The sequence below is a fragment of the Protopterus annectens genome, chromosome 2.part0 (assembly GCF_019279795.1).
Source record: "Protopterus annectens isolate FY-2018-M chromosome 2.part0, PAN1.0, whole genome shotgun sequence".
NCBI classification, from domain to species: Eukaryota; Metazoa; Chordata; order Ceratodontiformes; family Protopteridae; genus Protopterus; species Protopterus annectens.
Window position 1 is genome coordinate 124467022 of NC_056728.1, and position 12768 is coordinate 124479789.

A 12768-nucleotide genomic window follows, 5' to 3' on the forward strand; every position below is an offset into this window, starting at 1 on the left:
CAGGGGTGTTATGAGACCCGACTCTTCAGCTGGAGGGCCTCTGCACCCCTGGAAGGGCATTAATTGTGCATTAAAGCACACCCTGGAGGGCATTATTGCACTTGGAGAATGGGCTCTCTGTAAAATTGTTGTGTTTTACTTACTTATTTTTTTAAGTACTATATTATTTTTTTGTGTATTTTTGATGTAAATTAGTTCCTCTGCCTAGTATATGTTAATGGTGTTGGAGGAAGCATTTTACATCAAAAATATATAAGAAAATAATAACAGTACTTAAAAAAAAATAAGTAAAACACAACAATTTTACAAACAGCCCATTCTCTCTCTTTCATACAGTCACTTCTGCTTTCATACACGCATTCACTCATACAAGTTCGCTCTCACTCTCTCTCTATCTCTCTCCCTCTCACACACACACACACACACACACACACACACACACAGTCCTCTGCTTTCATAATAGCACTCATCACACAAGATTGATCTCACTCTCTCAGTCTCTCTCTCTCTCTCTCACACACACACACACACACACACACACACACACACACACACACACACACACACACACACAGTCTCTTCTGCTTTCATACACGCATTCACTCACACACGAAGACAGAAAAATAAACACACACACACACACACACACACACACACACACACACACACACACACACACACATACAATTCTGTTTTTTTTTTACACTTGCTAAACAGCAAAAGCACTGCTTAGCGAGTGTAAAAGTAATGGCGGCCACTAGTTTTTCACCAGTCCGAGCTTCAAGGCAGCTTCATATGCTGCAAAGAAGCGGCGGACTCATTTTTCACCGGGCATTACTTGTGCATTAATACTCAGCTGGAGAAAGTTTGTTCTGCAGTCAGGGTGCTGATGTACAGTTTGCCCATTCTGTAACTAAACTTAAACAGTCTTGCAGAACATAATATTCCAGAATGCTCAACCTTTCAAAGAAGCCTTTTTGTAGTATCCTGAGTATTAGATGGTTAACATAGTTTGGGCACATTGTTAAGAAAAAACATTCTGCTGCAAATTACATGTAGGTATTACATAATTAAAGCACTTTCTAAGCTCCTCCCTCGTGTAGGTTTTTGGCTAGTAAACCATGCAGATTGTCTTGCTACTGCTGTTGTTCTGAAGTATGAATTTCTTATTGAAGTTGTTAAATCACTTAAGGGATTTGGGATTTTATAGTCAAGATACAGCACAATGCTTTCATTTCTGGTAATAAATTCTAAATGTTTTAAAGATTCCAACACAGACTACATCTCACAAAAACACCAAGTCTGAGAGGAATACAGGAAATGAATGAAAGAGTTTTTAACACAAATGTTACAAAGCGATAAAAAAACCAACCTTCATTGTGTTTATGAAAATTAAACTTTTATTTTAATGAAAAAAATCCTGGAACCTATTCAATGATTATTTCTGTAGCTGAAAAAGGACTGAATGCAAATGGTAAGCGTATAACAAAATCATTTAAAACTTAAAATTATCAAGAAAGGAAGTACAAATTCAGTCTCATATTAGCAAGCCTGATGAATAAAGTAGCTAAGCTGTAAATATGAGCCCTAGACTGAAATTACTGAGGCACAATATAGCAGATGCTGATAGATAGGAATGTATATGAAGTAAATAATACATTAATATAAAAATGTTATCAGCAAGATGACATTTCAAACTTCCTTCAGTACAGTACTGCATTAGCTGTCGAAATAGCAAATAGAAACACGCATGACTTACAAGTTGCGAATGCTTCATTTACAAATTATTCAGTAGAGTGCAAGAATACAATAACAGAACAGCACCCCTGACCCCATGACTTGGAGGTATAAAGCCCTAACAGTAATCCAGATGACTCATGTTTGATTAGCAGCACAACTACTGGAGTAGCTGGATGGAGAATGGTGCAAGTCGACAGTCAATACCAGTGCATTTATCCTGGGAAAATGGAGGTGGTTTAGCTCACTGTACTAGTGTGGGTGCATTGCCCACAGTAATGAGTCAAATGCAAACCAGTTTCCTAGCTACCAAGGCATACAAAACAAGCATACTTCTCAACTATCCTGATTTTGCATAATGTCCAGAGTTTTGCCTCATATTTTGTCTGTTCCCCATAAATTGTCTGGTTTTCTGGCAAATAACTGTAGATTGAAGCCACTAAATAATGACATATGTTTGTCAGACTTCATTTATTTCAGAAAATTCATGCTGTTGCAAAATTTATTATTCTAATAACTTTCTAGGTTTATAACTGCAATAATTAAAATCTTTCTCTGATTTGGGGCCTTTGTCCCACCATTATTTTTGGATATGTCCAGATTTATTGCTTTGAGAGGTTGAGCAGTATTAAAGCAAGCTATGACTCAAAGAGACTGGGCCTGGAAAAAAAGAGCATAATAAAAAACTCAAATGAACATAAAGAATTACAGGCACTTTAGAAATACAGCAACATATATTAATATAACAGACAAGAGAAATTACTACATGCAGTTTTAAACCCAAATCCAAACCAATCCCAAAACATTCTGGCCATCCATAAACCAACTCCTAAATCCTGGTCATTCTTCACAATCAGGCCCATACTTAGACACTAAACCAGTCAGCAAAGCAGATCAATTCATTGCCCACTTCATGTTTCCAGTAGCCTCACTAATTAACCAAATTAATCCCAGCTCACCTTCTCTGTCTCTACAACTCACTCAGTAACAACATAAGTCTCATCTTCCAACTTGCTTTTACATCATTCATTAGGAGAGAGATGATCAGACTGAAGGTAACAACACAATCTCCAGATAATCTGCCATCAGAAGACCTCAAAATTGCAGCAGATGTCCTAGTCTACCCAGTTTCTGTTGTAATAAAGATTGATAAGTGAATCTTGTGTCCCTCACTATGGAAAGAATCGTACGTACTACTCCTGTATAAAGGAGGCACATCTACTAATATCTCAAATTACAGATCTATAGCTATACTTTTTCCACAAGAAGTGCATCAGTTTCCAACTATTTAAGTTTGTTGCAGAAAAAAGCTATCTCAAATCTAGCATGAAATTCGCTTCCATCACAGCATCATTACTGCCCTTCTCAGTTTTCTAATACAAGTAACCTGGGTTCCATAATCTTCCTTGACATATCAGAAGCCATTGACACAGTATCACACCGTAAACACTTGCATAAATTCTTTACCATATATCTTGCAAACTCATCTCTATCTTGGTTTAAAGCAACCTAAACAACAGATTTCAGGCAGTCAAGTGGCAAAAGGACATTTCAGCTTTCCTCCCAGTATCTGTTAATCTTCACAAAGGGTCTATCCTAAGGCCTCTGCTTTTTTTTTTAAATTTTCATAAATGACTTTAACATATTAAGCAAAAATGCCACCACCATCTAGTATGCTGATGACTCCACCTTAATCTGCTCTGCCCCTAGTTTACAGTATCTCCACAAGCTACCCAATCCTCTTTCAAAGCCACCAAAGCGCGCCTATCCAACACTCATTTGCTTTTAATTCCCCTAAAAAACTAACTAATACCATGTACCCCAAACCAATACACTGTACATAAACTATTTTTTTACCTTAACATTATCTGGTGGTATAAAAACTAAAGTGGTAAGTCACACCAAATTGATTGGTGTTAACATAGGTGCAAATAACCACCACATAAAACAAGTTGCATAAAAAGTCTGAGTATATAGGATCAAACCTTATTTGACAAATGATGCAAGAAACACATTGCACTGACATATCTCCTACCAGCACTCATCTACACAATACCCAACATAGCTACAGTCTTCACTAAAAACTGTAATGAAGCTATGCTATAGTAAAGTGACATGATTTGCTACAAGTCTACTTTATAGAACACAACACTGTGTAGTCCTGAAACAGACTAATTGGTTAGAACTAGCACAAAACCTAACATACCCTCAATTACTAACCACTAACACAGCCTCATCCACAAACCAGATAATTGCCTATCCCTGCACAACCCACTCATACCATACTCCTGTAATAGAACATTTCACTTTACACACCAACACAAGTAAATCAGATTCTCTTTACTCAAACTGCATCATAAAACTTTGGACCTGCCCTCCTTGACTAGCATATGTGCAAATCACAAAACACTGAACACGCATATACAAAAGCGCTTACATCCGAAAGCGCGCTTCCGTGTGTGTATTTTAGATTATTGGACTACTTGGACTGGGGTAGGGGAAATTCCCTCCCTCCCCCAACTAGTGTGTGATCGAATTGAGAATAGGGAGGGGTGGGGGGGGGGGGTGGGGGTGCAGCCCCATGCAGAATGTAGATTTTCTTTTTTGAACTACTACTACTTTTCACACACTTTTCGGAAGTGTTTTTGTGTGTTTTTGTGTTTGTGTTTTATATTTATTATATATTGATGTGTGCTAGACTCCCTTGTGTGTATATATATATATATATATATATATATATATATATATATATATATAATATATATATCTATATCTATATATATATATATATATATATATATATATATATATATATCTATATATATATTTACTATTCAAAATACAGCTAAAAGAACACCTATTGGACTTTTGGGTGTGTTACTGCACTACCCCCGGTTAATCCTCCTCCTCACCCTCCTACAAATACACTCTCCAACCATACTATTGTACACCATCTGATACTCAAACTAAAACATACATTATCAAAAATCTTTCTGCCAACAATCAATAAATCAATAAATAATTTAATAGAATTCAGTACTTCATATGCACTATTTACTAGCTAACATTATTTTTCTATCTCAGTTATATCATTCTTCACTCAAATTTCAGTGCCATCAACTTACTTTAACTCCTCCCTAACCAATATTTAAAATACATCTTCATAAACTTTAAGCTTACGTGTAATATACATATTTATACATTTCTGTATAACCACCAAGTACTGCTTTCTGTCTGATGCTATTCTACTTATTAACTGGTATCTACTCTTGAAGAACAATTTGCATTGCACACAGCATTGCAGTTCTAGTACATGACAGTATTGTAAATTGCAGTCATATTAACTGTGTTTTATTGTTTGTGAATTGTACTGCTGTGTCTGTTGGAGCTTGTTTTCCCTAGGCTTTCGCAGAAAAGGGGTTCAAAACCATTCAGGCTATCTTAGTAACCAAATGCAATAAAACAAAAAATAAATACATAATTTTACTATTGACTGCAAAGCTACACCTTCCTTACTTTCGACCATATAGTTACTGCAAAGCTATACTTTTTTCCTGTTAGTGTATAGGAGCCCTATGGTGCTTGCAGTATGAACATGAACAGTGACATTATGACAGAATAGAACAAAGTACTTCTTGATGTCTGGTAAACTTGAACTGTAGTTTTTTTGTTCTATCTCTTGTTGATAAGACATATTCAACATGTGGTTCAACAGGAGGTTTATTGGGTCACTCTTTAGGAAATACATTTTGTAGTGCTCGTATTGCTTTATGATTCCAGTTAGTGTGATCAATTCTTGTGCTTATTCTTTTTTTGAATGTGTTTGCAGTTTTATTGTTATTTATAGTTTCATTCATTTTAGCATCCTAATTTATCTGAACTTATTTTCTAATGATGTTGTGATGCCCGTGCCCTGGCCCAGCAATCAAGGAGCCTCAATCCTGACCAATAACATCAGAGAGGGTGTCTCATATAGGAGGAAAGGATAAAAAATACACACAGTAAAGTGCACTTTCCCTTAAGAGCACACAGAGATCACAGTCAGTCTGGGGTTGGTCGCTCCCTTGCTCTCCAGGTCCCCAATAAGACTCCCCACTGGCCCAGCTATGGGGTCCAGATCTCAGCCAGCTGGGCAAGCTAAAATCTCCAGCACCCTCTCTGTCCAACCAGTGCTTTCTGTCCCTGCCCAAGTAGCTGACATACTCACACTTTTAGATAAGAGTTTATACAACCACACAGACACGTCAGGGAAAGGCTGGCACAGGTTCTCCAGCTTTTACCCAGACTATATGGCAGTTCCACTTTCCACCACCCAACTAATATTTATCAGCTACTCAAAGACCCTTATGAAAGGGTGTCCAGTTATTACTGTGCAATATTATTATCCAATTGGTAAGTGTGACTAAACAGTCAAGTCTTATTTGGAGTGACTTGGACAGTAAACTCTGTAGATATGTAATGTACTCTAGAGCTTAAATTATCTTTACACAAAACAGCCACAGTTGAAAGGTTTTAAAATATTCAATAATAAATAATAAAAACACAAGATAATACTTCTTACTACACAGTGCTAGTCAAGAGTTAAGAGATCAGAGAGAAATACTTAAAATACAGTAGCAAAGTTCTGACATCACAGAAAAACACTTAGTCTAATCTTTCTAGTTTCTAGCTATTTCTAAAAGAAAACACAAGTCTAAGATCAAAGAAAAAGAATAAATGAGCCACTCCACCACACCTATTCAGGTCAAAGAAAGCCCACTTTAATATTTCAATAGCAAGCTGAACAAAACAATAAGCGCTTTAACGGTTTCTGGTACCGCTTCATCAGACTGAATAAAAGACATGGTATTGTTTGTTTTACTTACAAGTCTAAGATAACTTACATAAGAAAACAAGCAGAGTGCTGATGAGTTGGATGGTCAAGACAAAAATGCTTAATGCCTTCTGATTCTCTTTGTTTAAATTGCTGTCTTCAGTCCTAATTCCCATTACATCATTTTTTATACTTTCCTGGGGTTTCCAGGCTGACAGATACTACATTCATTTGTTATCTTGCACCTGCAGGTAACTACATCAACATTTACATTCCATATGTAAACTTTAGTAGTTATTCCTTAAGTTAAAACAATAGGCAGGATGCTTCACTCCAGACTCATTGACTCCAAATGTTAACTTCAAAGGGACATGCATGAAATAATTTTAACTTCAAAGGACAGACAAGAAATGCTTGACTTAGCTTTCTTTACAGCAGAGAGCAATGTTGCTACATTGTTTTAAGTTCAACATTTCACAGTATATTCTTTCATTTAAGAAAGCAAGCCTGTATTTCAACATTTCACAGTACTTTCTTTCAATTAAGAAAACAAGTTTATAGTTCAATATTCATATTTACAAATGATAGAATTATCTACCAAATTCTATCTGGCTCAGCTAGCAGCCTTCATCTGTCTTCACCCATTATTCACAGATGTTCACAATATATAGACTTCCGTGTAATTGAACTCATTTGGCACAGATAGCAACATTTTGTTTTGGCTACACAAACATAATATTTTTGAATCACTTTAAGAAAACATACTTTACTAACTGCTAAACCTGGCAAATCTGTCAGGCAAAAATTTTAAAATTACTCTGAACACTAAAGTCAAGATCTAAAGAAATAATAAAGCTTTTATAATTTGAGTCTAATTTGAACCAAACTGTTGCTGATTTTTTATAGGTATATGTGTCGACTGCTTTGAAAAAATCTCACTCCAGTAATGAGAATTTAGACATTTTAACATCATACACTTTCCTGTCTTGCTTCACACATTTATACATCTGTATATTTGCCAGACCTTATATTCCATTTTCCTTTAGCACCATGAAAGTTATTACCTGTGTCAGTATTCCATGTATTATATATATATATATATATATATATATATATATATATATATATATATATATATATATACTGGGATGTATCTTGTATGCATATGGTTGAATGGAGACACCATCTAATTAAATTTTGCATTAAAATGCATTTATTTTTTAACAATCTTGGTAGAAGCATTTGATCTAACACATGTTTTGTTAGAGCACACCATAAAAGACAGGAAAGCAAAGGCATAAAAATATGAAACTTATTAAAACATGCAAAAACTGTAGAAAGTATTGGCATACATTGTGATGTTTGAATATGTCACCATATGTTAGAAATGAAAATAACAGAAGGGTTACCTGTAGTGAACATTGCAGAAGAGGAAATAGTAAACCAGATCTGGGAGGAATGAGGAGAGAAAAGGTGAGAAAACAGACAATACTGGAGAAACAGACTAAGAAAGAAACGAGAAATGTCATTACTGCTATTTTGTCAAAGGAGAGACAGGCCATGAATGTAATTAAGGGAAGCAATTAGACCAAGACATTGTATGAAACAGTTTTAGGTATGTAAGTTAATTAGGAGGATATTAAACATGTGCTGAAAAGAAATCAACCTTGTTCAGAGTACTGAGCTCAGTTGGAGGGTTTTCATTCTGTGCACATTTAATATCATCATTAAGCAATAACAATGTGCTTATGATGGATCTTTCTTTTATTACAGGGAGACTATGGGCAAGTGCACAGGTACTGTGGTACAGATTCTGTTTTGCTAGACTTTTACACATATGGCCGCACTGCTGTTGTGACATTCAGATCAGATGAGTACAGCACCGGCAATGGAGTAAGCTTCACAGCTCAGATTGCAGGTAAGAGCTCAGTAAATATATAATCAGTTATATGGCCTGCTTCTGCGACTTCAGTGTATAACCACATATGAATGTTAATTTTTCAAAGGCTGCAACAGAGAATTCAACCAGTCTTTTGGATACTTGAAGAGTCCTGGTTGGCCCAATATTTATCAACATAACTTGGATTGCACCATCATACTAAGAGCACCACAAAATCATACCATCTCCCTATTCTTTGATGCATTTGACCTCGAACAGCATTCACAGTGTAATTTTGACTATTTAGAGGTAAGCAGAATCATCATTTTTGATCTCAATCAGAACTGTTTTTGAGTGTTTGAGGAGAAAATTCACTATTGTATTACCCTATATGTAACTTTTATTTATTTATTTATTTGCCAGTTTGCTTCTTTGTGTATTTATTTATTTACTTTTATATTTTAGTTAGTTAGGGTAATGCACTGATCATAAAGTCTGATTAAAATGACTCCGATAATGCAAAACACAAATCAGTACAAGGATGTTTTAAATAAAGTTCATGAAAATTAAATGGTAATACAACAAGAACTAAAATTTAATACACAGGTCTGCACAATGTAAAAGTGATAGAATCCATGTACACATCAGATGTATAATCTAACAAATATAAATAATAAAATCAAATATAATATCCCTTGCAGACAAAAATATTGTAGAATATCTAAAATAACAACATGCAGAACTAATTATAATACGATATGCTGTCATTTCTGTCAAAATAAATTAAAGGGGGAAATATTAGAAGAAACAGTATGTAAAGAAGTAGCTAATAATAGCCTGACTCCATGGCACAAAGGGATGGAGCCCTGACTTCAATGGAGTTCAGTTAGTGACCCCAATACTGGAGATACTGGGCAGGGGGAAGAGTGATAGGCTGTTGCCTGCTTGTCTTCCCAACTGGTGGGATGGTTTGCACTCAGATGGGGGCACATTGGCCCAGTGAAATTTACATTGCATAAATTGGAGAAACCACTATTTGTACAGTGCCAGGAGAGGCTGGGCTGCTTGGAGGGAATGCCCCTTGCATGACAGGAGATCCATCATGGACATCCTGTTGTGTGCCCCTCCTTAGTGCCTTGCCAAGTGCAGACAGCTGGGAATGGAGAGAAAAATAAGAAACAAATCCTCAATCCATCCTAATGTCTGTCTGAATGATGGGCCCCTCCTACTCAACCTTCTCCTCACTGAAGAGGAACAGATGAACAGGAACAAATGAGCAAATTGACTGCAGAGAGGGGTGTTGATCAGCAAGCAGTAGGGACAATGTTTGGTGCCTTTTGTACTAATGATAACTGTACAAGAAATACTAATAGCTTTTAATATTTTTATAAGTTCTGGTCACACATTTTGGTACTGAGTAGTGTTTCATAAATGTAACATCTAAGCAAAAGTAGATCTTCTGTTGAACGTGAAAGAAGTGTTTTGCAACTTAAAATATAGATTTAAGATAATTTCAATTGTAATTAAAGATGTAATTTTTGCTAACTATAAAAGTTGCTAGTTTATTTCCTGACTGGTTTGTTTACAGGGTCATTACAGGTTGATGAGTGAATTGGTTCTGTGAACAGCAGCTCATGTGATCAATGTTAAAGTTCTTGCATCACAACTCCAGGATCTGGGGTTCAGTCCTGACATTCACTCACTTTTTCCATGCTTTTCCAATTCTTGCATAGGATATATATATTTGTGTGTGTGTGTGTGTGTGTGTGTGTGTGTGTGTGTGTGTGTGTGTGTGTGCGCGATTCAAGACACCACTGTATTGTTGTAGCTTGAGGCCTTGACACATCCATAAATGAGTTTGTTGACTTGTTAAAATATTTTCAAGTAAAAAGAAATAACTGTCAGCATTAAATAACAGAACTTAAATGTATCACTAAAGTAACTCACAGTTCTTTACAGCCTTATTTATACCAAATGAACAGGCCATCCTTGCCCCCCAAGCTTCTGTGGTAATTCAGCCTCATCATGGCCTAAGGGATAATTCCTTTCTTGGACAGGGGTTTTGCCTGATAGCCAATCCCAGTATCAGGCTTCTGCCTGTACATTCTGTTGGACAGGCCTTTGACTGAGTATTAGGCTCCTGTCTGTGTAACCTTTAGGCAGCCACTGCTTCTCTCTCTCTAATCTCTTTGCAATGAGTTGCCAATGGCTGTGCTGCTTACAGCTTTTATTCTCTTCTTATAAGGGAAGGGTTACTTTGGCTGCATCTAAAGGCCATCTCATTACATGACAGATCTTCCTATGTTCTCCATCTCCTCTATGGACCATTTTATTGAATGGCAAGTCTTCCAACTCCTCTTTATCATTATTTATATATATATATATATATATATATATATATATATATATATATATATATATATATACATTTAAATTCTCAAGTATACTAGGCTCAAGGTTCACGGGGAGCAGGCATCACTGGATATCAGGATGCTGAGATGTAGGTATTCACCTCTAACAGATATGTCTTCCCTCTCCAACACACACATACACGGGACCCATGGCAGACAGTATTCATATCCTAGGTCTATGCAGTAAACAAAGTTCTGTGAGTCAAAGTTTTCAAGCTTTGGTCAGGTAAATTGGTTACCAACATCCAGGGAATGTGTGGTCACCTTGAGATTGTGCATATCTCTTGCCCTTTCTCATATATATATATATATATATATATATATATATATATATATATGTATTACATACCATTCATCAAAAAAGTAACCTGATGAAAAGAAAAAAACAAGTGCAGCTTATCAAACTCAGCTTATTGGAATTGCCTTTTTTTCCGTGTATAATCTCATTCCAGTGAGGACTGAGAGAATTGCCATTTCCTCAATGTAGTGCAATCTCAGAGTTGGTATATATAATTAGGGGTGTAGGATTTGCAGAGATGCTTGACCCCTTGCAAAAAGTTTTACATTTTTTTATTTAATTTTTGATAGGCTGTTGCTCTCGACCAATTGTGTTTGATCACTTGCAGTTTTATATGTTGCATTTTTAATGTACAGATTTGTATCTGTATGTATATATACATAAATAGACACACACACACACACACACACACACACACACATATATATATATATATATATATATATATATATATATATATATATATATATATATATATATATATAATGTTCCCTTGCCTCACCAGCCTGAGTTGTGTCAAAAAAAAGAAAAGTGCTGAGTGAGTTCCTATTCAAAGAAACATAGACCATGGAACCCTTTGGCAGGAAATCACTATTTAAACAACCTTGTCTGCAACCTGTCCTACCTAATGGATAAGCTACATTTTATTTTTAATTTTTTGTTGGTCTTCCCATGCTCTATCAGCAGGTCCTGACATATTCACTAGAGACTCTTGTTTCTTCTACTAATACCAGGTAGTGTAATGAGCATGGGGAACTATGCAGGCATCATATATGAATCATTTGGCATGTTATCTGCTCCTTTCCCCACAACAACTAATCACTTCCCTGATGTATTAGGGCCCATAATGTCAGCCTGTTTCATGCATGCTTCTCCTTACCACCTGTGGCGACAGTGCTTCTGTACTGCTTGGTAAGCCTAGCAGCTCACTTGCCAGCAACTACTTGTCGCTGTCAGTGCCACCTGGGAAGCTGGATAGTGCTTAAGCAGCAATCTAAGCCCTTCCCTCTCCTTGGGAAGTCTGAACTGACACAGGCCATTGACTCCACTACTCCTTGGTCAGTTCCTCCAGTCTCTGGACTTGCTAGTTAAACCTGAGTCACAGAGCGACAGTCAGTATTTCAGTCCTTTAAACCTCAAAGCTGGTGATAAATTGTGTCACCCCATCTGCCCACTAACCATCCAAACCAATAATCTGTATTTTCCTCTTCCCCAGCATCCTCCTCCTTTATTGCTTCATAATACCAGCTCACAGACTACTAACCATTAAGAAGCTTGAGTTTCAGGACACAGGATTTATGTTTACAGCCACCCACAACAGTATTCAAGTTAGTCTTTAATGAGGAAAAGTAGCTGCTATTTGTAACTTGTAATGGGATTAGTGCAGAAAAGGTGAAACTGCTGAATTACAAACAACAAACAAAAAATATGTCTTTACTGATGTTATTAGTCTTAATTTTGAATAGCTGGCATTGATTCCTAGCGTTATTCCCACTACAAGTGATGTATACCTAGCCTATGTCTTCTTTTATTGCAGCACAAATCTGATTCTGCAACATACTAGGGAAGGCTATCCTCTCTATGAAATTTACTTCCTAATATTATATCTGAACCATGGTTTAGTGACCCC

General features: G+C 36.3%; 1 protein-coding gene across 1 annotated transcript in view; it reads left to right on the forward strand.

Moving 5' to 3' along the window:
- Positions 1-12768, forward strand: part of LOC122792709 (cubilin-like) — a 3134001-nt gene that overhangs the window by 3047368 nt on the left and 73865 nt on the right. Inside the window, exons 64-65 of the mRNA XM_044060295.1 lie at positions 8324-8468; positions 8557-8738. Coding sequence (XP_043916230.1) covers positions 8324-8468; positions 8557-8738 — 327 coding nt within the window. The remainder of the gene's footprint in view (positions 1-8323; positions 8469-8556; positions 8739-12768) is intronic.